Here is a 24,943-nt window from a genome sequence, read left to right as displayed (position 1 = left end):
CATGGTTTGCATTACAGCCTGCCTAGGGGCTCCACCAGGCTCCCCCCAGTGCATTGTGCAAGCTTATTGTGAGAAAAAAAAAAGAAAAAACCAAATAACTGAAAATAAAGCAAGTCTGCCCTCAGGAATTTAGAGAATTGGTCGTATTGATCACTTATAGTTGGGTCTACAGAGAACAGCCATCTGAAGCAGAGCACCCTTCTGCATGAAAGGGAGAAATTAAGGCAATAGTTTGATACCCCAAAGTCTTTGGCGTCATATTTTTTGGAAGGTTAGTGTGGATGGTGACAAAGACGGCGATGTCCCAGCACAACCATGTTATTCAACATCACATTCCCATTGAAAAACTGATTTTTTTTTTCCCTATTTTTTACACCCTCCTAAAGGGCTACCCTGACTTTTACTGGCGCATCCCTTGGAGAGGAAGGAGTGTCCTCCACAAAAGCATCATCCCAGCTTCTTCCCAACACACCAACCAGCATGGGAGGCTACGAGGATCCCCAGCACCCGCCTTGACCCTCATGAACACCAAGTCCTGCCCAAAATTGCTCAATAAAAGGCCACAGCCAGGATTTCTCTAGCTTCGGGTGTGCACGTGCTGCCCGTGGGCTCGGGGCATCATCCTGCTCCAGGGAGGGATGCTGCGGGAAATGCTATATCCATACAGAAATCCTGGAGGATGGGACACCAGAGCAATAACCCCCCAAAATTAAAAGCTGCTGAAACCAAGGAGGTCCACATGAAGGTGGGTATGAAAGATTCACACCACGGAAACACCCAAATTGATCAGTAATGGCTTGGTCCTCCCAAGCTGTGGCAGGAGGACTCGCATCTCACGTTGCTTGGAAGTGGCATGAAATTTCTGGTGTGGCTTTTCTCCTCGACACATCAACGCTTTTAAGATGATAAAACCCTATCATCTCTACTTTTTCTTTCTGAGCTCTGGCAGTTTTATTAGGAGCTTGGGAAGAAAAAATTCTTTTTTCATTCAGGAGGAACTGAAACATTTCAGCAAAATTGGATTTAAAAAAAAAAAACAACAAACCAACACCACCACAGCTCCTGGCCAGCTTTTGGATCTCAGCCTTGTCCCGGTGCCAAGTTCATGAACGTAGAGGGGAGGTGGGCTGGGGATCTTTTGTTTTGCTTTATTTTGTTTTGACATAGCTAAAGGTTTTCCTGTAATCAACCGACCTCTAAAGAAAACAGCAAGTTTAACACACACTGAGCTATCTCACCCGCCGGGACTACTCCCATCTGATCAAGTCAAGAGCTATCTAAATTGTCACTGATATCTGCGATAATAACAACTTGTCGCTGAAAATGGGAATACAACTGCGCTCCTGATTAGGTTTTTAAATGCCTGTAATTGGATCTTTCCTCAGTGGTATTAGGATTAGACGCAAATTAAATTATCCAACTGTAGAAGTGTTTCAAACTATGTATTTATACTTTTTTTAATATATGTATTTATAGATTATTCTTTTTTTTTTTAAGAGCAGCTTTGACCCAGAGCATCTTCTCATGCTCTTCCTCAATTTCTCACTATCACACCCCCTCCTCTCCCTCATTCCTCTGTGATCCCTGCGGCTGGATTTCCCACCGAACATCAACCCTGACGCAATACTCAACGTGGCATCACCTAACCTGAACCGCTAACAAAAGTCTCCTCATTTTCACAGAATCGTAGAACGGTTTGGGTTGGAAGGGACCTTTACAGGTCATCTAGTCCAACCCCCCTGCAATGAGCGGGGACATCTTCCACTAGATCAGGTTGCTCAGATTTTGTGGTACCTTCACCCGAGCCACCTGCGGAGGTGACACCGCAGGCATGACCGATAACCCAACACAAATGGGTAAAGGCAACAGATAAATTAATGTACACGTCCACCAAGAAATCATAGCACCAAAAAATTGGTCTTATGGACCTTTCCTCGAAGGACCAGGACCCAGACGTGGGCACCAAGGAGACCCGGAGAAGTGGCGAGATCCCTGCCTGCCTTCCCAGGAGGCAGCTTTCTGCTGGAAAACGAGCGATGTGGGCACCGCCGATGGGCAGATGAACCTACGGTCCTTCCTTCTTTATCCGACAGCACACACAGAGGGCATCTGTGCTTAAAAAAAAATTGGCTGGACTGATGTCAGCACAACGTGTCGTCTGGCCAGGGCCAAGGCTGAGACCAAGCTCAGCACGTCTCGCGCCCGGTAATCTCTCTTGGCTGACCTTAAGCGGCATTTGCGAGCCCGGAGCAGAGCCACGGCCCCATCTTCTCCTGCTCGTCGAGATGGAAGAGATGGAGACGCAAACCCCTGAGCTTTCTATGGGGTTTTGCGTGCTCTTCTTGAGGGTCCTCAGGGCAGCTCGGGGCACTCCAGTTGCAGTTTTGCCCCTCGTGTTACTGGCAAATGCTGTTTCTGCAGGATCTCAGGAAAAACACACCCCTCGACTCTTACTCGAGAAGCGAACCGGCATTACATCAAGGTGAGGAGAACACCGAGCATGACGTGCAACCATGCAGCTCATCAAAGCAAAGAAAAACGGGCACCAAAAAGGGAAATTTTACTTCCCTTCTAGTCTCTTGGGTGATTTACAGGCTACTTGGGCGGGGGAACAAACAAAAAAAAACCCCAAGAAAAATCCTTCAAAGCCAGATTTCCAGGTATGCTTTGCAAAAGCAAAGAAAAAAAAAAATCCAAATTAAAGGATATATCCTGCTGCAGAAAAGGGTCTTTGTGCCTTTAACGGAGTTTATGGGCAGCCTGGAGACACCACCCACGGCAATGTTTGCCCCAACCCTTTTATATCTCCCTGCACACAAGGCCTAGACAGCTTCAGCTTCCTCACCCTCCCCCTGCTTTTGATGGCTGGGACGATTTCTGAAAGGCTAATTTAGAGGATGGTCATGTGTTAAGCTCCTGTTGTTTGCAGAGAAAACAAACCCTTACCTACGGCAGGGATGCCACCACCCAAGCTGGCCCATGGGGTCCCTCCACCGCGCCAACACAAGAGCCCCCAAAGAGCTGGGACAGTCAGTCACGTCAACACATGCTTAGGGAGCCCTTAATCTGTGGATTATTGACACGATAGACCATAACATCTCTTTAGGAGCCATTACAGCCCATCATGTCAGTAGGTACTTATGGAGTCCTTAATCCGCGGATTGACAGGCTAGACCATAAATTTGTGTCTATGTCTAATTAGGCAGCTCTTATTACTCAACATACACAGTAGTCGTGCAGGCTAAAGAGCCTTAAGATTATTTCTTTAATTTACTAACAAGTTGTCCACCCAATCACTGAAATGCCTCCTCGCTCCCAGCAAAGTAAGTCAACCTTGCACGAAAATAAACGTCCACCTGAGTTTCCCCCCCAAGACTTCAGTTTGCTGGAGTTTTCAAAGGGCTGGTATCCAGAAGCAGAGATGTTGCCACCAGATTTGAAACCTTGCGAGTCTGATGGGGAGACAGAGGATAAAATCTGGCAGAAGCCCATCAGGGGAAGGAGCCTGGGGTCTCCCGATATTTGTAATTAGGGCTTCGGTTCCATCACGGTAGCGGTGACCTACAAGCTTGGGAGCGCTCTGCTCGGTCCCCTGGTGACCCAACCAAGAACTTCCATCGCCCTCACCATGGCTGGGAAACCCTCTTGTGAAATCAGGACAAAAACGAGGTCGGGTTAGACAGTGGGTAGAGATGACGGATCCCTGAGGACATTTCCTAAGGTTCCCAACCCAACTTGGTGGCACCTTGAGTCAACCTTCTCCCAGCCTGGAACTCAGCCCTGCCCTTTTCAGGGTTAATTCAGGGATGGGACACAAAAGCAAGAAAACAAACCGAGAAAGGGTCCCTGCCAGCACGTTGTGGCAGACCTACAAAGCCTCAGGAGCGGGCGCCAGTATGGCAAACGCCAAGGCTGGCCCAGGAGGGATGTCCAAGAGAAATAGAGGGTGACCAATATATACGTGTGAAGGAAGCCCAGCTCCCCGACGTCCCCTGCATCGAAGGACAGCAAAGAATGAACCAAAGTGAAACTGCTGAGTTCATGGAGTCCACCAAACCAGAAATTTGATTCATAAACATCCTATTAGTCACTGCTACTGTCTAATTACAGTGATTAATCAATTACCACGGCTAAAAACGACTCGAGAAGAGACAAACCTTTTTTTGTGCCCATTTTCTTTAAAAGCCAAGCAAGGCTGCAGCTACAAGGAGGGAGAAAAAAAAAAATACGCAGGCACACACCAAAAATGCCTGTCTGCCTGTCTCCAGCGGTTAGAGAGGAGCCAGCTGACTCCAGTTTCCTCCGTACCAGGCTTCGGGCCTCATCAGCCATGCAAATTATAGAGTACCGTGCTGTCTGAAGGCCGAATTTCGACTCGGCTCAGAGAAAAGCCTTAGAGGAAGGGTGGGGATGAAGAAGCCAGCCAAATCCATTCATAATATTTACAGTAAATGGGCCTCTTTGCTGTTGTTTAGTATACAGTCAGTCTAATTATTTTTGAAGTTTTAATTTAAAGAACCTTCTTTATCTGCCTCTCCTCCTGCACTCCTCAAAGGTGTGGGAAAACTTTTCCCTTGTTTCAAAAAAGCAGTAGGACGGGAATCCCTTCCCCAAGCTCCAACCCGGCGGCCGGGTAGGACGAAGGGACGCTTCAAGAGGGGAGACCCTTCCAGAGGGGTGCTCCCAACATCCACGAGGATTTTAAGACCCCCAGGCCACCCAGATAGGCATAACGGCATGCAGGTCCACATGGAAAAAAACCCCAGAAATCCTATTTTTGCTGCACATGTCCCCGTTGCTGTTCTCCTGCGCTGGTGGGGATGAGTCCTGGGAGGATTTGCAAGATGCTCCGCAGCCCCGTGCACCCTCCAACCTCCTCCCCCACCTTAATAGCAACCCAGAATAATCGCGTTTTAATACCAATCGGCCAAGAGGCTCCTCTGGAAAACACAGGGAGCCCAAGCCAGCACTCATGAGATGCTGCCACACAACCACCAAGCGACTGGGGGTTGGTACCAGCCCCAGCTCCCCAAAATGAGCAAACACCTCCGTGCTTCGTCCTCAGCAGCAACCAAGACACACCTCTTCTCCACCCATACCCAACCCAGATCTCAACCAGAAACCTTCCGAGAAGGAGAAACCAGCACACAAAGGGCTCCTGACTTATAACGACACCGATCAGACCTGAGGATGAGCTCGCCAAAATATTTCTCCCGGCTTGGGTTGTGCTGGAGGTTCCCGTGACAGCATCCTGCCCATCGCCCTCGGCGCGGGGATAAATCACCGACGCGGATGCTGAAGCCACCAGAAGCCACCAAGCCATGCCACCCCCCCTCAACGCGGCCACCGAGCTCGGTTTTAGAGGATGAAGACCTTTTGCAATTAAAAATAAAGCTCCGCTGTTGGCGAGGGGAGGAGGTCGCCTCGTACCCAGTGATGCCCCGGGGAGGACAGGGATACAGCCCCCAGGAAAGCCGCAGCTCTGCACTGACAACATGTAGCTATGTGGGTTACACGTTAAAAACCTTGTAAAGACCTTAATAAAACCTGAAGCAGAGCAGTCTAGGATTTCCAAACGGATACCTAATACACAGATGTGTGTTAGGATTTTTTTTCCCCCCCCCAACTGCATTCCACGCACACACACGCGGCATCGCTGCCGCTCTCGTTTCAATACCAAAAAAAAAAAAAAAAAAAAAAGCCTCTCCCCGCAGCACACCGACCTAGAATTCTCCCCAAAGACTAAAAACAGACATAAATATATGTTCCCCCCCACTTCCAAAAAAAAGAAGCCACCTCCCCCAGCTCCCTTTCCCAGAGCAGCATCCCTCACAGGGACGTAAACCCATGGAAAAAGCAGGGTTGGAACAAAAGTCCTTTTCACGCTCGTCGTGCCCCGCTCCGTAACAATTATGAAAACTGTTTAGCTGGGCTGGCATTTGGAGCATTTACTGCATTCCTGCCAATAAATTCCAGTCCCGGATCCGATGGAAAAGGCTCCCCCCCCTTTCCCCTCCCTCCTTTGCCTTCATTCCTCCTGGCTTTCTTTACAACCTAATACCCTGTCGACGCGGGGCCAGGGCCTACTTAGGGGGAAAAAAAAACACCCAGCGCCAGACTGGAGACAGCATGCAGACTGAAAAAGTTAATCATTACTTCTGTCTGCCTTCATAATCTAATCACGCCTATTCCTAAGAGCAGGCGGCAAAGCACGCTCGTGGACAGGCAGGGTCGCCGCCCAGGGACGGACGGACGGACCGATGGACGGACGGACGGCATCAGTCCCTACCCGGGTCGGGGGCAAGAAGGGATGGACGGATGGACGGCGTTTGGATGGAGTTCACAAGCCTGGCCACGCACGCACCCCTCCCCTCCCCTCTCACTTTGCTCTGGATTAATAACGCTTAGCAATTACAGAGAATATTACATTCATTAAGTAATTAACCCTCCCGGCGCTCCGGCGGAGTTGGCACCCCCCTTTTGCAGACGGAGGCCGGCAGAAGTTTGCCCCGGGCTATAAAACGGGGCAGGTCGGCAGCACCCAGATTAAAAAAAAAAAAAAAAAAACACACAAAAAACCCAACAAAAACTCAGAAAGCTCCTTGTGCTCATCCCACCCTGCTTTCGGTGGCAGCGGCAGAGCCCTGTCCCAGGTGGGGACCGCGCCGCAGCCGGGGTGGCATCACCAAGACCCAGCAGCATCCTCCCATGGGGACAAAGCCCAGGGGATTTAGGACATCACCAAGACCCAGCAGCATCCTCCCATGGGGACAAAGTCCAGGGAATATGGGACATCATCAAGACCCAATGGCATCCTCCCATGGGGACAAAGCCCAGGGGATTTGGGACATCATCGAGACCCAACGGCATCCTCCCATGGGGACAAAGCCCAGGGAATTTGGGACATCATCGAGACCCAACGGCATCCTCCCATGGGGACAAAGCCCAGGGGATTTGGGACATCATCGAGACCCAACGGCATCCTCCCATGGGGACAAAGTCCAGGGAATATGGGACATCATCGAGACCCAACGGCATCCTCCCATGGGGACAAAGCCCAGGGAATTTGGGACATCATCGAGACCCAACGGCATCCTCCCATGGGGACAAAGCCCAGGGGATTTGGGGCTCGGCACCGCCGCTCGGCAAATCCAGCACCACGCCGCCTGCTCCAGAAAATAACCATGGTGCAACATCTCAGGTGTGTCACAGCTTCGTGCTCTTGACACCCGGGATACATTTTCCATGCTCGGCTGTGACAAAGAACAGGAAAACTATGGGCCTCTGCATATGAAGATTTATGGGTTTGTTTCTTATAATGAGCTAAAAAGTCTCAGCCCAGCTTCCAAAGAAAATGAATTCATCAGTTCAAACGCAGTGATGTAACTTCAGGCTCCCAACTCCTTTTCCAAATAAAACTCCTGTTACTTGATTTCTGCCCGAAGGATGATTTTATGGAGTTATTTACTCCATCCGCTCTGCCCAGGAAGGTGCCGCCGGAGCCCAGCCATGGGGTCACCAGCAGCCGTCCCGCGTGGGCGACCAGCACCCCATCTCACGGTTTAATTCCTCAACTATTTTGCTATTTTCCCTGCTTTTCTACTCAAAACCTCACCTTGCACACCAACGTGCAAACAGACACACAACCCTTCCAGTATTATTTTGCATCACCCGCCATGGAGGGTGCTCCCCTCGGCAGCGATGCCCGGCAATTTTTAGCATCTATAAATTCGACCCACCAGTTTCTGTCACCAAAAATCACCGGATCCGGAGCTAACTTCACCTGTTGTAAAAGCAAAGGATGTGTGAACTTTCACCACCTTCCCAACACCTGAGTTTCTCCAATGCAAAGACAGCTCTTACTGTTGCCGTTTTGGTGGCTCTACCAACGAAATCTATTCAACCTATATATGTATGTTATATATAATTATATAGACAATATATTCAACCTACACAATTATATATACAATATATTCATTATATATTTAATATATCCTACATATTATATATGATTACACATATTCAATATATTGAATATATTTGAGATATATATATGTTCAACCTACACCTATATATAGGTTGAATAGATTTTGTTGAATATATAACCGTCTATAGCCTCGCTTATTATGAACACATATAGGTACATATTTGCAACAAGGCTTAACAGCCTGAATGGTTCTGAGTTATTCATTTAATGCCCAAATTTGCCTTTCCACCCGCTCAGGTATTCAGGGAAAAGCCAGGAAAGCCCACGGGAGCCAAGACTTCACCCCAAAGACGGCTCGCCAAAACCCAGCACCCCACCAGGCGTGTTACTGCATCCCTGAGGGAGGACGAGGAAGGACCACAGAGCCGGGTACTGGCCATTGCACATGGACGAGCATCACCGAAAGCATCACTGAGATTTCCTGCAACCACCCCACCGGGCATCTTCATCCCTGAGGGAGGATGAGGAAGGACCACAGAGCCGGGTACCGGCCATCGCACATAGAGAAGCATCACCAGGAGCATCACCAGGACCTCCTGCAACCACCCCACCAGGCATCTTACTTCATCCCTGAGGGAGGATGAGGAAGGACCACGGAGGAGCATCACCGAGAGCATCACCGGGACCTCCTGCAACCACCCCGGGGTTCTTCAGCGTTGCCGGCACAACCCAACCGGGGAGCTGAAGCCGGGAGGTTTTTTTATGCAGCGAGGTTAAAAGGGTAGAGAAGGGCTGAGCCAGCTCTTACAGGGTGTTTTTTTTTTTTTTTTTTTTTTTTTCTTGCAAGTTAAAACCAAGATAATGACACTGGGTGGGGACCAATTTGAAGGGCTGAGCAGCCAAACCAAAATTAGTCTCCCGGCCAAGAGCTTCCTAGGCCTCACAGTTTGGGGAAGGAAGCTGAGAAAAGGCATGAAAAAAAAAAAAAAAAGATTCCTCGGGAAGCTCAAGCGTCGCGCTCAAGCAAAGGTGACCCTGCTAGTCAAATATTTTTCGACATAATAAAAATAAAATCAAGTACTGGAGCAGCCTCCCTCGGAAAAGCGGGGCCCATGGAATGGCTTTTTTTCTCCTTTTCTCTCCTTTTCTTTCTCCTCCTCCCCCAGCACTTTCTTTGCTTTCACTAATAACTATGTTTTCTTGTATTTTTTTTTTCTTGGCTCTTTCCTCATAAAAGACTGATGTAATTTCCTGTCTTGTCCCAATGTTTCCTGTTAATTAACAGGGTGAAAGTTATCATCACGTATTTAAATGGCTACCCGAAAGAGGGGAGGGGAAAAAACCAAGGGAAAAATAAAAAGGAAAATAAAAAGAAGAAAGGGGAGAGAAGGGCTGGCTGTTAGCAAACACCACATCACATCCCCAACAGCACAAACTCCCCTGGAAAAAGGATCCGAGGACTTGAGCCCATTGGCAAAGACCCCCCCAAGGGTGGCTCCTGCGGCAGGTCCGTGCACAGGGGATGCGAGCCCCCACCCTGCCCTGGAAGGGGATGGAAAATCCCTGCAACGCTTGCCCAGAAAAGCTCTTTTCTCAAAAAGAAGGGAAGGAAAAGGAAGGAAAAGGAAGGAAAAGGAAGGAAAAGGAAGGAAAAGGAAGGAAAAGGAAGGAAAAGGAAGGAAAAGGAAGGAAAAGGAAGGAAAAGGAAGGAAAAGGAAGGAAAAGGAAGGAAAAGGAAGGAAAAGGAAGGAAAAGGAAGGAAAAGGAAGGAAAAGGAAGGAAAAGGAAAAAGAGAAAGAAAGAAAAGGAAAGAGAAAGAAAGAAAAGGAAAGAGAAAGAAAGAAAAGGAAAGAGAAAGAAAGAAAAGGAAAGAGAAAGAAAGAAAAAGAAAGAAAAAAGAAAAAGAAAAAGAGGAAAGGAGAGGAGAAAGAGAGGAGAAAGAGAGGAGAAAGAGAGGAGAAAGAGAGGAGAAAGAGAAAAAGAAAGAAAAAGAAAGAAAAAGAAAGAAAAAGAAAAAGGAAAAAAGAAAGAAAAAGAAAGAAAAAGAAAAAAGAAGAGAAAAAAGAAGAAAAAAGAAAAAGTAAATAAATAAATAAAATAAAATAAACTGCAGAGAAAGAGGCAGCCGGCAACACCCAAGATGCTGCTTTTCTTGAAAGAAGAAGTTAAAAAATTAAAAAAAAAAAAAAAAAAAAAAGAAGAAACAACCAAAACCAAGGGGCTAATCCAACGCCAGCGGGCGGAAATCCTGCGAGACGCCGAGCTCCTTCCCTTCCCCGACCTCAGCCCCGTGCAGGATCAGGCCGCTCGCTTCTCCGTGCCCTCCCGTTCCTCAACAGCAGCCGTGACGCAGCCGGTACCCCGGCGGCACCGGAGCCAAGCCGGCGGCTTCGGCACGCCGACGGGGGGGGTGAAAACAAAGCGATTTAGGCAAAAAAGCGAGGGTGGTTAGAACAGAGACCGTGCCTCAGCGGTTAATAATATCTCCGTGCTGAAAATAAACTGGAAAGGAAGCTCCTTTGTGACAGTAGGCAGGCGGCCAGCCTGCGGCGTGGGTCATTCAAGCCGGCCGGGGACGGCGGTGGGGTTGGCACCCACCCGCGCCGGGCTCCGGCCAGCACCCGCCACCCACCCCACAGCACCCAGTTCAAGCTGGGGAGGATGCTCGCTACACCCCAGTTTCCCCCCCCCTCGTGCCCCCAAAATCCGGGGACGCGCCCCGTTCTAACCCAGCGTCGACGTTTACGGTCTTGGCCGCCGCGGTTAGAAATAGGCATATCCCCCCCGCTCCCCATGCCGGCGGCGGGGAAACGCATGTGGTTAATGTTACTGGTTCCTCTAGCGTAAGTGATACCCGCTGGCAGACAGCGGGGATGGAAACGATGCAGCCCGCATCCCTGCCAGCCCGGGGCTGCTCCCCTACGAGTGTTTTTGTCCCACCGAGTTTTAAATGTCCCCAACGATCAAGTTGCCGGCGCTCATCTTCTGCGAGCAGCGCCCGGCTTGGATTGACGCCCAACTTCCAAAATCCACCTTTTTTCCTCCGCCTCCCTGAAAAGCGCCAGGTTGCTGGGGTAAAAACCGAGCGGTCCCCATCGCGGTGCCCGCCACGAAGGACTCGTTGGCGGTGGGGGTCGTCTTCTGCGTTTTATCGTCAACCGCTCTCGAGGCGCCGTCTGGGTGGGAAAATCCGGCGGCGGCCGGCAAAATGGGTTTAATGGTTGTACAGGGATGGATTGGAACACCCGGCCTTTAATGGGGGGAGCACTTTGCCATCAGGTTTTTTTTTAAAACCCATCCTCGAAGAGTATCTAGGAAAGGATCAGAAGGCTCTGGAAGACTTGAAATTAATTATTAAATGGGTCCTATTTGCTTGCGGGGGGATTTTAAGTAGCTAAGAGCCGGGAGGACGATGCCCCCAGCATCCCCGCAGCAGCACGGGGGCTATCCCGACCGTGTCCCCAGGGGGGGGTCCCCGCAGGGCGAAATCCTCCTTAATAAAAAAAAAAAAAAAACCCAACCAAAAAAACCCACGGGGCCGAAGGAGCCGGAGCGGGCGGCCAAGCCAAGAGCCCCGGGGTCGGTGCCAAGCGCCGGCTCCCTCCTCCCCGCCGGCCACGGTCAGATGATGTGCGAGGCGAGCCGGGAGGCTCCTAGCCTGGCAGGCAGCCTGCTTTGCTCCAGAGGCTCCAGTGCTGTCATCTTGGCTTTAACCCCTGATAACCTTGTCCTTTCCAGGACGGGACGGTGGTTTTTTTAGGTAAGCGGGGTAGGGGGTCGCGGATTCAACGAGGCTGGGAAGGAAAGGGTGCGATGCCCTGCGATGCTCAAAGCAAATTAAAAAAAAAAAATATATATATATATATAAAAAGGACGTATGCTCAAAAATAAACCGAGAAGAAGTGACTTTAAAAAAAAAAAAAAAAATTCCCAAGCAATTGTTTATCCCTGGGACAAATATACAATCCTAGTTCCACAGGAAGATGTCTCAATTTCAGATTATAATAGGATGCCAATTTGTAAATAAAGGCATTTCACAGGAGGTTATAAACTCTGTCCGAGAGGGAGGTGGAAGGAGGGGGGAAATGGGAAAACACAGGCAGGACTCTGCCGGAGAAACCGTGTGGGATCCTGTTTACATGGGGGGGGGGAAGCAATGGGGAGCCGCATCGGGGGGCGAATAGCTCCGGATTTGGACAAGGTGCTTCTTCCCCGGCGAGCAGATACCAGCGGGGATCAGAGGCATAGTGAAACATTCCCAGCCTGCTCACAATTTCGGAATGAAATGTCACTCGGCCAAGCGGTCCCTTCAACCAGACAAGGTCCCACCGCCGGGAGAGGCGGAGCAGGGAGCGATGCTGGTGCTTCTCCCACCTCCGGTGGTCTTTTCCCAACTTTTCGGTGCAGAGGAGTCAGAAGGGAGAAACTGAGGCTGCGCTTGCCCCAGAAAAGCCTGGCAGGTCTCCCAGCCTCAAGCCTTGCAGAGCCATGGTCCAGCACCCACCAAGCATCATCCCTCAACATCCACTGGCTCCAGGAGACCCTGGGGTGGTTCCAGAGTTGGGGCAAGTCAACAGGATTGGGCTGAAATCTGGGTAAACTCTTGATTTTGGTATTTAACGAATAACCCCTATAAATAAAAAAGCAGTGGAGGTAGCAAGAACACAAGCCAGCTCATCTTGCTTTCCCTCTCTGATGGCCTTGGAGAGCTTCGCTTTACCAGCAGGTCCAGCACCATTCGTCCGTCCTGCAGGAGAACCACCTTCACACCCACCACGGGCACCACAACCTTCCATCAGCCAAGAGCCACCAGTCCCATGCCACGTACAGGTCAAGAGGAAGACATCCAGGGCCGGGTGGAGAGCATCCCATGGAGACCCAGCACCAACACCATCAAGCACCATCAGCTCACTTCTACCCTCGGAGCAGAGCTCCTCCGTGGGTCGTACGGGAATTCGGCTCTCACCGATCGGATGCCACCGGACCACGGGCCGGTAACCTCCAGGTTCTCCAAGCATGGGTTTGCTTGTTTGAAAGAAGAGTCATAACCAAACACACCTGCTGAGAACGAGTCAGCTCAAAATACAGGAAAAAAACCACCCTCTGTCTCCTATTTACAGAAATTATTTTTATCTCCAATTGGGGTATTTTTGCTCTCTTCTTTAACCACGTCAAGGATAGAAAGGATCTGGACTGGTAATACCTGAGCACAACCATCTCGGTGGGAGACACCGTGAGCGAGGAGAACTGACCTACCCACGGAGCCACCACCGATAAAAATAGATATAAGAAAATAAATAAAGGCAAGAATCTGGAAGTGAGAGCCAGCGCCTCGGCAGGAGCGAGGGGTGCATCAGCTGGAGAAGGGGATGCCTGGGGATGAGACAGCAGAGGTGGGATGAGAAGAAGACACCAGCACGGCGTGAAGGACTACTCAATATCACATTCCTGGGCCAGAAAGGAGAACAGAAAGAGGAGGGAGGGCAAGAGCGGCTCAGATCAGTTATCGCACGGGGAAAACATCCCCCCTGGCCGTGCCGGTCCCCCTCCCACATCCTCCAGCACCTCTGGTATCCATCAATGAAACTGCCTTCGGCCTCCAGAAGGAGATTGCGACCCCGGCGGTGGCCAGACCTGAGACTCCTCCTCATCAAAGAATGCTCACGGAGAGCTGCAAGGGCGCTCGCTTCGTTCCCCTTTTTAACGCTCCTCTTGCCATCGCCCTCCCGACCCCACCATGCGGTTTCCCTGCCAGAGGAGCTGTGAACCCCAGGCTGGCCCCATTCCCAAATTCTCGGTGCTGAGAGAGAGATCGGCCTCCCTAAATCCTACCCTTCCAGCTTCGAGACGTTAAAACCGGTCTACTGACTTGGAACACCGCTACCACACCAGCATCCACCGCTCATCGCTGGTGGCCAAAGCCTAACCTGCCCACGATGCTACAGGAACCCACCACCACCATCCACCCACGGTATCTTCCACAGCCTCCCGCTCCAAATCTACTAAAATTGGGGTTTTTTTTTGCTTTTGTTAAAGCCGTCCTTTCATCAAGGAACCGCAAATCCAGCCCTGGTCCGGAGGGGATGAGGGATGCTGGATTCTCCACCTGGCATCACCGATCCCTAGCTGCCCAAACTTACCGATAAGACCAAGCCGAAGCGCCCCCCATGTACCCTGCCAATAACTCATTAAAGCCCTCTTCAAATACACCCTTCTGCTAACTAAAATATGCAGAGGGGGTAGAAAAAAGAAGAAAGTGAGCTTTGGAGGATTGCTGCAAAGTGCGTTTATTTTCCTTTCTCCACTGGGTCTCTCCAGTTGGGAATTTTCAGCGCTGCACTTCTGCGCGCGGAAGGGAGATGCCAGTAAATCAGAGCAAATTCAAAACAAATGCTCTTTCATGTGGAGGCATTCGGCTTTGTTTCAGGGCTTGGGTAGCTAACCGTATCCCTTCATGAGTCAACTCTCCTATCAGCTCCTCATTAAACTAAATGGCTACAATTACATTTGGGGAGGAAAAAAGAGCGGTTAATGATCGTAAAAGGTTCTGTTTCCAGGCTTTGAGGGGGGGAACCTTTGATAAGGAAGACTAGGAAAAAAAACCCAACCCCAATCCAATGAAATAATAAAAATATAATAAGTAAAAAAAAAAAAAAAGAGCGTTTTCAGGGGGGAACGTGCTTTCTTTTGGGGAGGAGGGTCTACCGAGGAGCTGGGGCTCCCCTTCCCGCGGCCCTTCGGGAGGCACCGGGAACGAGCCGTGTTATTTCCTGCAGCCCAAGCCCCCACCTCCCGCCTTCCCTTCGGGAGCAGAGCAGCCAGACGAGATGTTATCAATAGGCTGAACCTTACAGAAAGCCCCCTTTTAAAAGCGAGTACTTCCTCTGCTTATTTCATGTGGTATCCTGTGGAACTGAACTCTCTCCTCCCCTCCGCAACGGGTGTATTTCAGGAGGAAAAAGGAAAAAAAAAAAAAAAAAAAAAAAAAAGGATCTAACAACATCCTTATTGTGTTGTTTTGCTTCTTGTCTTTTTTCTTCTTACAGCCTCTTTTTTTTTCTTCCCTAAAGCTATAGGCTCCAATAGCAAAAAAAAAAAGAAAAAGCCCAAAGACTTCTGCATTAAAAAAAAAAAAAAAAAAAACACAACAGCGACAAGTTTCTCTGTTCCCTCTCCCCCTCCGTTTGATTAATTCTCATTAGGGCCTTTGAACAAACAATATGCTCCCCTCTCAAATAACAGACAGGGTATATATTACACCCAAAGAAAAACAAACAAGGCTCACTTAAAGACATCCACACCAAACGCAATTCCTGGAGAGAGGCAGGGGCAGATGCACACGCGCGTGCGGCTGCCACCGACCTATTTCTGAAATTCCAGTTTCAGGGCGATGAATAAATCATAAATCAGGGAGACATCCCCACAAAGGGAAGCACCTTCAAACGTCAGCGAGTACACGCAGGTACATGGTTTCAGACGCTTTAATCCTGGTTGAGACGGAGCCCAGCCACAGCGTCGGCCGGGACGGGGTGGGAGATGAGGTGTTGGAGACATCACACCTTGGAAGAGGTGTTGGGAGTTGGACGAGATGACCATTCAAGGTCCCTTCCGAGCCAAAGCATTCTGTGAAAAGCCCAAGAAGGGCGGGGGAACCACACTCCGAACGCCCATCCCGTAACGGCACCTGGAGGCCGAAGAAGATGGCGAACGGGAAAACGAGGGAAAATCACAGCGTCTCAAGTTGGAAGGGACCCATCGGGATCATCGAGTCCAACTCCCTCTGCAAAAAACAGGGTCACCTTTCCTCCCCGGGCCTCACACGTGAGACGTGGGATGCCGGTTACCCTACCAGGAGCAAAGCCCAAGGTCGGCTCTCGTCCCAGAGACAAGAGGTGCCACCACCACCACCAAGTCAAGGAGAGCTTGACGCCAAATCCTTCTGCACGGCACGACCGCACCTGCTCTGATAATCCATGCATCCGAACGAACGGGTGGCCGACATCGCTTAGCCTTCCCCAACACGCCTCTTCCTGCCTCGCTCCGAAAATTAATGGAGCGTTAAGGCCGGAATTCAAAGGAAATATGGGCTTTCGGGGATGGAGAACCTCGCCTGGGATTTCAACACATCCTCTGCACGAGAGGCACGCGGCTGCTACTGAAACGAAACCTAACTCCCCCTTCGAGCATGCCTTTCTCAACGACGCGCATCCCCAAAACTCCCCGGCATCACTTCGCCTTCCGTCAGGACCCTCGTTCAACGCAACCCGCGGCCAAAATCAAGGGCAACAAGAGATGTCTTACCTGAAAGCCCCCCAGGGGCTAGACAATTAGTTCCCCCTGTTTCAGTGGAGGAAGGCACAGAGTCTGGACAATCTGCTGGAGCAGAGGAAAAGAAAAAAAAAAAAATAAAAAAAATCAGTATATAGGCGGTTCTTCGCAGGCTCCCAGCATCGCCGCGAGCAGAACACACATTCCAAAGGGTTTAGCAGGAAGCGATTACTAATTGTCCGCGCAGAGACGGTAGTTCATCAAGAAGCATCCACCCTAACTCGTCGCCTCAATCAAGGCTGCGCGCTGCGCTTCATCACCAGCCAACGCTGATTATAGACCGGCAAAAATTACAGACTGGCTGCCACCTCTCCGGCCAAGTCACCGGGTAACGAGATCAAGGTTGTCGTCGTTCTGATGTAAGCAAGCTCCCAAAAATGCTTAAATCGTGGCTTTATGCACCCGATTTAGTCAACACCTGTAACTCACCGAAATGGGAACCGAAAGGGAAATGTCTCATCGCCGCCCTTTTGCAGCAAACGGTCTACGTTTGCGTTCCCCCGCTCAATTTTTGTCACCGCCAGCTGCTGGCAGATCTTACAGCCCGCTGTCACCTCCAGTGGGCAACTGGATCTACCCCTCCATGCACCCCCAAAGGGCAAGGGCAGGGGAAGATCGGCCACCCCATCAGAGGTTTCTCCTCGTGCCATGGAGGTGTTTGAGCTCAAGGTTTGGACCTTTCCATCCCAAGCCCGCTCCTCCAGGCAACAACAGCCACGAGCCAACACCGATCCCCCCTGGTCCTACGGGCAAACTCCAGCTTTTCAGTCACTACCACGGGGGAGATAAGCTCAAGGACAAGCCCGAGAAGTTCCGTGAAGTTCACGGAACCTTCTGGTCCTCGGCAGGTTCTGGGGGACTTTGGGTTTCATCAAATTTGGGATCCCTGATGACATCATTTTGCTTACGACTGTATCTCAAAGCAAGGGCCACCACCAGGAGAGCCGGGATAATTTTCTCCTTACCAATAAAAGTCATTTTTCCAGATTTCATCCCTGAAAATCCCAGCGAAAAAGAAATTCCTGTCCGCATAACCTCATTTTATCAGAGCAAAGTAGAAGCCCTAACAGGAATATACAGTTTAACAGGATATACTTAATCAAACCGAAAACAATAGGGGAGACAGGAAATGGACTTACTTGTGAAATACTGTATACGATACACTCTCTAAATGCCTTGTAGTGCTTTCTATGCTTCAAAGAAGCATGGTTTTTTCTTTTTTAACCCTTTCTAACCCAGACAGCAGATTCCCCACGCCCTTTCCCTGAGCTGCCTTCAACTGCTTGGGCTGCTACAGGTGCTTTCTGAAGGCAGGCTGGACCATCCTGCCCTGCGCTGGGCTCCGTCTGCCCCCAGTTACAGCTCCCTGAGGAGAGTCCCTCCGGGATAAAGGACATCATTTGCCTTTTCCACGTTGTCTTGCTCTAGGGATCGTACGCGACCAGGTCCTCCGTTAGCACATCGGACAGGATGGCAGGAGAGAATCCTACCCCGACTTAAAATGCGTAACCCTAGCGATGGGGTGAGGCGCTTTCATGACTTCTTTACAGCCGTCGGCTCCCTCCCCGTGTCCCATCATCCAACAGCCGGTGCCCTTCATCAATTAATTACCCTCTGAAGACTCTTTAGAGGACACAGAGCTGATGCACCTTCACTCTAGACCAAGCATGATGGCCAGGTGCGGGATAAGCCCAAAAGCAGGACCCTCCTGGGCTCTCTGCCCTACACGTGGCTGGTTTCATCCTCACACTCTTCCCGTCACCCATAGATCTGCCGAGGGCTCTTGCTAGTAGCGGGTCCTTGGGCTTGTTTTATTTTCAGCACAAGAGAGGTCGCAGGATCAGAGGTAGGATCAAGCCAACTGCCTGGGAATCTCCTCCCAAAACTGCCTTCCCGCAATATAAAACCATCACAGACACATACAATTATTCCTGGTGGTCACCAGCCCAACCTTGCAAGGGGCCGAATAGTTCCTGGAGGCTGCCAAACCTCCAACTCCCCGGAAAATCGATGCTACAGGAGGGCACTGGGCTCTGCAGCGACATCTCAGTGCGTCATCCAGCACCACCATGACCAACCACCCAGGAGCACGATGGACACAGCGACTTGCAGCCCCTTGTCGCACTTCACGATGGGTCAAAAGATGCGCTCGAATTATTTGGGGGCACCACCATCCATCTCGCTTCCAGCAGAGCCCCAGGCGGCAGCTCCTGCAGGGATACTGGGGATGCTGAGTGCCCACAAGCCTCCAGCACTGCAGAGCCAGCCTGGCCCCGCGCAAGCCACCGCCATCCCTCCCTGCAACCGGCCCTTGTGAGAAGAGAAGTCCTCTCCTTGATGAAAGAGCAAGCCAGCCTGGTCCTACAGCCTTACCGCAGACAAACCGGCTGTCCAGGGCAGATCCCTCCATTCTACGGCTACGGCTCTATCCTAGCAGCACACAGACCAATGTGACCGTCTCACTGCCCACAGCTCCTTGCCCATCCCTGCTTTCCTCCAGCCAGCCTCTCCCAACCTCCATCACCTCCAAAAACAAACGTCATCTCCATCACAATGGTTTTAACCTAAAAGAGGGGAGATTCAGATGAGATAGAAGGGAGAAATGTTTTACGATGAGGGTGGTGAGACACTGGGAGAGGTTGCCCAGAGAGGTGGGAGATGCCCCATCCCTGGGAACATTCCAGGTCAGGTTGGACGGGGCTCTGAGCAACCTGATCTGGTGGAAGATGTCCCTGCTCATGGCAGGGGGGTTGGACGAGGTGACCTTTAGAGGTTCCTTCCCACCCAAACCATTCCGTGATTCCGTGACCATGGGCACCGGCGACCGCTGCCAGAGCCCACGCTGGCCCAGGCATTCCTGTCCGTCTGCCCATACCAAGCACTTACAAGACCTAGCGCTAAATGCTTAAATATTTTTATGACCACCATCACGCTTGATGGAAAAAGCACAAGTTTCCCACTGGATGCACATTCCCAGCTCCACGGGCAGACGCAGCTGCCCAAGCCTAAATGGTGGGACCGTTCCCACCCGAGGTCGCAGGGGAGAAGACGGCTCACGGGCATCAGCCAGGTAAAAGGCTTCACACCTTTCCCATCGTCATCTACCGTCCCTCTTCCCTCTAGCCAGCCCGTGGCGAGCAATCCTCAACATCCAGCTGGGAAAGTGCCGCAGGAGATGGCACCGGTGCTGGGACGGGAAACCCTCGGTCCCTCCGCAGAGGAAACGCCGAGAAACCCTGAGCTTGCAAAACCCACCTGCAACAACAGACTCCCAGGCTCCGCTCTGTGCCTGTCGCGGCCCCGTTAGTCAGAGTTCAGCTGCCAAGTGGATTTTTCTTTTAAAAAGGAAAAAAAAGGAGGACTTTTTGGTGAGTAACCCAGTTGTTTCTGCGTTTCCGATGGGCAGCGTTAATCACTTCCTATTGGCCGATAGGAATAACTTTTCCTTTCGAAATGGCACATTCATGTTCTGCGGCTTTTCTGTTTACACACATTTTGCTACCTTATGTCAACACTTGCTAATGAATAAATATATCACTCGGCTAACTGAAAATGAGGTCCTGGCAGAGGCAGATTGGATGTTTAAACCCTGCTAATAGATTTATCCTAACATCTTTACAGGAAACCCAAGGCAAGCTTTAACCCTTCTCTCCTGCAGCTCCGAACACCTTCGCATCCCACACCGGGATCATCGCTGGGTGGAAAGAAAGGCTTTCAAAGGCAGAAATGTAAACTTTTCGGGAAGCATTCCCCGGCAGGGATGCAGGCGAAGACGATGCCAATCTCCCCCAAACCCACGAAACCTTGCGACCCGGCGGACCCTCGGAGTCTTTTAGGCAACAACCATTCCGCATCCCAGCACGTGCTCGGGATGTTGAACCTCTTCCCGATAACCCTCTTTCATTCACGAGCCTTTATCTCCTGTTTTTTCACGCAGAGGCAAAATATTTCAGTCTTCGCAACCCGACTGTTTGTTAAACAGCTTTGCTTATTTCCACAAGGCACAAAAAGACTTGTTAAGCCTTTCTGAAGAGTTTGCAGAGGGGAAAAACAACAGTCCAGCCTCCGAGGGAGTAGTGGGCAGGATGGGACCCCGCAACGGTACCCCATGTGTCCAAAGCAACCTCAAGTTCGGGGTTTCTTCTAGTCCTGAGAAACTGAGGAGCGGTAATTTTACAGAAACGGCTTTTTTGGCCAATAAAAAAAAAAAAAATAAAAATGGTATTGGTCTTCAGAAAGACATTTCTCTGCACCACCGCGTCCCTCCTGCCTGCTGGGACCGAGGGACTCGACCACAGAGACCACCGCGCTCCAGCCAACGCTCCAGACCCACTAATCCTTGGGGAGCCAGGAGCTGCTCATCCCCCAGCACCCCCCCCCCGTTTTCCCATTCTCCCCACCTCTCCTCCTTCTTCCAGGCCGATTTATCTCACACCCGGCGAGCTCGCTGCCAACCAAGAGTTTATGCAGACAACCGCAAAAGAGCTGGTGCCAGCCTCAAATGGGCTTCTCCCCTGGCACCCTGACATTCAATTACAAGCAACAGGCATGAAAAAAAAAAAAAAAAAAAAAAAAAAAAAAAAAAAAACCCAGACCAAAAAACCCAACTTTTCAACCCCCTTTTCCTAATTTTTTCAACCTGATGAGGTGGGATGAGGCTCCTTTAAAACACAGACAGATTTCTACCAACTCCATTTGCCAAGGCTCACTGGGATTCCCAGCCATCAGGGAGATGCTAACGCGAGCTGCGCTGGATCCCAACCCAAATCCCTACAAATTCAGCGCAGGGGTGCCGGAGCACTGCCATTTACAAGTGGAGCCCAGGGTTTTTCCCGGCTTTCCAAGTGACTCGGGGCAGGGAAGGCCTGCGCTGCATTGCAATCCCTCCTAAAGTTTCCTGCCAGAGTTTTTAAAATCCTACTTTGTGCAGAGGGTGTCTCAGATAAATGACATGTTCATTCTTCCAGGGGTATCAGGAGGCGCAGAAGCACGCAAGCAGCCCCAAAGCGAAACGCGTCGCGGCGTGACAAAAGCGGGAGACGTTTCCCCTGAGAAAAGGGGCCGTTTTCCCTTTTTTTTTTTTTTTTTTTTTATCTGCAGTCTGCATTGAAAAAGTCCACTTACCAGTTGGTTTGAGAAAATCCATTGGATATCTGGAGTAGGGTGGAGGGGGAGACTCTGGAATTAGAAAAGTACAGAGAAAATAAAGGCAGAGCCATGAGAAAGGAAAAAAAAAAAAAAAAAAAGAAAGAAAAAAGATAGGAACTTATGATAACAGTGGCATTCTTTTAGCAAAACTGTTTGTCTTAGCTCTGGGGGTTGGAGGCAGGGCAGCGAGGCGGTGATTGCCTTGATATTTAGCTGTCAGATAAACAAAAGGGGCCGTCTGGCGCCAGTCTCCCTGCTATCTGCCGCTCGGGCTGTCTGATCGGGGCCTCCTTGGCTCTCGCCGGAGCCGCGGCAGCGCCGGGGCCGGCCAACCCCGCGCCAGGCGGCCCCTAATCCCCCGGCACCGAGCGGGGACGGAGCCGGGGCTCCCACCCCCTCCCCTCAATAAAGAATTAAAAAAATAGAGACACGCGAAGCACGGCGACGGGAAGTTTGGGGGGGGGGGGGGGTTGGGGTGGGTTTTTTTTTGTTTTTTTCATTGGGAAAAATTAAAGTTAAGTGCATCCCCCCCCCCCCCAACCCACCTCCTCCTCCATCCTACCTAGCTCGCAGAGCCGGCTGAGGTGGTGCGGGTTGCAGCAGACGAGCTCGGGGTGAGCCTTGCCGTAGGATTCACAGCAACATAACCGCTTCACTTCGGAGCAGTGGCGGAGGTCGGGCCAGCGGAACACCTTACAGAGCAGCACCGGCAAGGGGTACCAGTGCTGCCCCAACCGGGAGTCGGCCTTGGCGGGGAGCAGCAAGCAAGGGGTCCGCGCCCCGCCGCGGGATTCCACGGCGTGCAGCAAGCCTTCCAGCTGCCGTTCCTTCAGCCGCTTCAACACGGCGTGGGTCAGCGCCTTCAATTCCGCCTCCGCGCCCGCGGACGCCCGCCCGCCTCGGCCCGCCTTGCCCGGGCAGCACCCTCGCCCCCCGCCGCCGCAGACATGCGCCCGGGCCTCGGCCACCACCACCGCCGCCGCCGGGCCGGGTTCCCCCGCCGCCGCCTCCTCCTCCTCCTCCTCACCGCCGGGCGCACGGCTCCTCCAAAGCCGCCGAACGAGCACCGAGCGTTTGGTCCTGAACATGCGGGACGAGAGGAGGGGCCCCCGGCTACAAAACGGGCATGTCGTCCGCCGCGCATGAAGGGGCCGGGAGCCGAGACGCGGCGGCGGCGGCGGGCAGCGGCAGGCGGCGGGGCCGAGGCGGGCTGTGGCATGCGCCAGTCTCCGCGCTGGGGGCCGCGGGTCCCGCCGCCTTTCCCGCGGGGGGGGGGCTGCGTCGGCCCGCGCCTCTGCCCGCTGCCAAGACCCCCCCCCCCAAAAAAAAAAAAAAAAAAGAAAAAAACCCACCCAAAAGGAAAGACAAATCGGGGCGGGAAAAGAATTGAAAAATTTAAGAGAATTTAAAAGGGGAGGGAGAGGAAAAAAAAAAAAAAAGGAGGGGGAGGGGAGGGGAGGGGGGGGCCGCTGCGCGCTCCGGCTTTGGCCGAAAAACCGAAAAGAAAAAAAGAAGAAGAATTAAAAAAAAAGCCCCGTCTACAGTGTGGGGCGCATCGCGCTGGGGGAGGCGGGTTGAGGTTGCCGGCGCCGCGCCGCCCTGCGCGGCTGCGGAGCGCGGCTGGAGCCGCGGGGGATCCTCGGCCTCCCGGGGGCCGCAGCTCCCATCAACCCGCCAGTGCTGGGGAAAGGGGGGGGTGTTCGGGGAGGGGGGGAGAGGCGGAGGTTGGCGGAGGGGTGGGGGGGTCGGGGTGGAGGGGTGGGGGGGGGGGGAAGAGAGAGAGCCGGGATTGATGCGGCGCAGGGCAGAATCGAAAGATAAAAATAAAAAAGAAGCAAGCCAAAGCGATGCCTATTTAAAAAAAAAAAAAAAATCGTCAAAAATTGAAAAAAAAAAAAAAAGCAAGCCCAAAACACCAACCCTAAGATTTGGACGTCGGAATCGGTTTAAGCATCTGTCACAAAAGAGAAGAACAAGCGCATCCAGAGTGTTGTATCCCTTTTTAAAGCCCAGGTCGTCCTGATGCGGGGTTTGGGGTTTGTTTGGTTTTTGGTTTGGATTTTGGGGTTTTTTTTTTTTCCTCCTTCTTCCCAAAGGTTTTAATCCACGCACACACACACGGAGTCTTGATCCGGCTGCTACGAAAAGAAAAGAAATAAAAAAAAAAAAAAAAAAGAAAAAGTGGGGCTGTGTCCCCTCCTTCCCCAGCAGCCTACCGCCGGCGGAGAAGGGGGGGGGGGGGGCAGAGCCGGCCTGCCCGCCCCCGGCTCCGCGCCCCTCCGCGCCGGGGCCGCTGTCAGCCGCCTCTCCCTCCCTCCGCGGTCCCCGGCGGGACTTACGTGGGTGCGGGGGCAGCCCGCCGGCGACCCTCTCCGTGCTGCCGGCGCGTCTGGCTCGGTGGTTCTTTTTTTTTTTTTTTTTCTGTTTTTTTTTTTTTTTTTCCCTTCTCTCTCCTCCTTCCTGCCTCTCCTCCTCCTCCTCCTCCTCCTCCTTTCTTGGGTTGGTTGTTTTTTGGGTTGGTTTTTTTTTTTTTTTTTTTTTTTTCCTTTCCCCTCCTCTCCTCTCCTCCCCTCCTTCCTTCCCTCCGCTCTCTTCAATCACAACTCCCTCCTCCCCGCACCACCCCCTCCTTCTTCTTCCCCCCCTTTAAGGGGAGGGGGCGGGGGGGAAGCCCCGGCAGCGGAGCCCACAGCACCCGCGGTACCTCCGCGCTTCGGCCGCGCCCCCCCCCCGCCCCGGGGCCGGTTCCCTCCGCCGCCCCCGCCCGCCCCGGCGGCGGCTCGCAGTGCGCAGCGGCACGGCCCCGGCCCCGGCCCCGTCACGTGGGCGTCTAGACACCGTGTCGCTCCGGGAAAAAAAAAAAAAAAAAAAAAAAAAAATTATATATATATATATTTTATATTTATCTCAAACCCAAGCGGCAGCTCGGGTTGCTGAAAGGTTGTGGGTGCTTCCTCCGCGCTTGCACCCCCGGGAAAGGGGAAGGGGTGGGGGGGGGTTGAGCCCCCAAAACTTGGAGACGTTGTAAATATTGAAGTATTAAAGCCGATCCGGCCATAAAAAATTAAAAAAAAAAACCAAACCCACGTATATACAATTCTGGGCATCGAAAGAGGGCACGGCGCAAAAAGCGATCGCGCTAATAATACTTCGCGCTTTTACGGCACCTGTCGCCAAAAGAAGGGAAAGTATTCCGTCCAGCGTAAGTCTACTCCCGATTCTCACGAAAGGAGAAGCAGAAACGATGAGCGCGTAGCGCTAGGACCGGTCCGGTTACCGGTACTCCCAGCCATCATCATTTTTGGCGTCCCCGGGGGTACTTCCACCGATCCCCCAGCCCAATTCTGCCCGCGGGAACCTGCAGAGGATGGGGAAACTGAGCCACCAAGAGGCTGCGCGGCTCGTCCAGCACACGAGGCTAAGAATTCCCAGCGCCGGGCTTTGCGGGACGGGAGAAATCCCGGAGGGTCCCCATCCCACGCGCGCTCCCACGGAGGAGTAGCTCCTTTTTCATCTCATAAACGCGGGCGGAGAAGTTGC

The 24,943-nt window shown here is 51.9% G+C and overlaps 1 protein-coding gene across 4 annotated transcripts in view; it reads right to left on the bottom strand.

Annotated features, from left to right (window-relative positions):
* The window catches only part of SMAD7 (SMAD family member 7), a 29,611-nt gene extending 4,932 nt beyond the window's left edge, over nucleotides 1-24,679 (bottom strand). The window contains exons 1-4 of one of the 4 annotated variants that reach the window (XM_075019821.1): nucleotides 23,743-24,679; nucleotides 21,966-23,541; nucleotides 21,380-21,433; nucleotides 16,229-16,303 (exon numbers count right to left, since the gene is read on the bottom strand). In XM_075019821.1, coding sequence (XP_074875922.1) covers nucleotides 16,229-16,303; nucleotides 21,380-21,433; nucleotides 21,966-22,491 — 655 coding nt within the window. In that variant the 5' untranslated portion in view covers nucleotides 22,492-23,541; nucleotides 23,743-24,679. The remainder of the gene's footprint in view (nucleotides 1-16,228; nucleotides 16,304-21,379; nucleotides 21,434-21,965; nucleotides 23,542-23,742) is intronic. The other 3 variants (XM_075019823.1, XM_075019824.1, XM_075019825.1) reach the window with 3 other exon arrangements.
* Nucleotides 24,680-24,943: the final 264 nt, after the last annotated feature.

The sequence above is a fragment of the Buteo buteo genome, chromosome Z (assembly GCF_964188355.1).
Source record: "Buteo buteo chromosome Z, bButBut1.hap1.1, whole genome shotgun sequence".
Classification (NCBI taxonomy): domain Eukaryota; kingdom Metazoa; phylum Chordata; class Aves; order Accipitriformes; family Accipitridae; genus Buteo; species Buteo buteo.
Note: the sequence above shows the minus strand (reverse complement) of the source record. Positions and strands in the feature narration are given on the sequence as shown.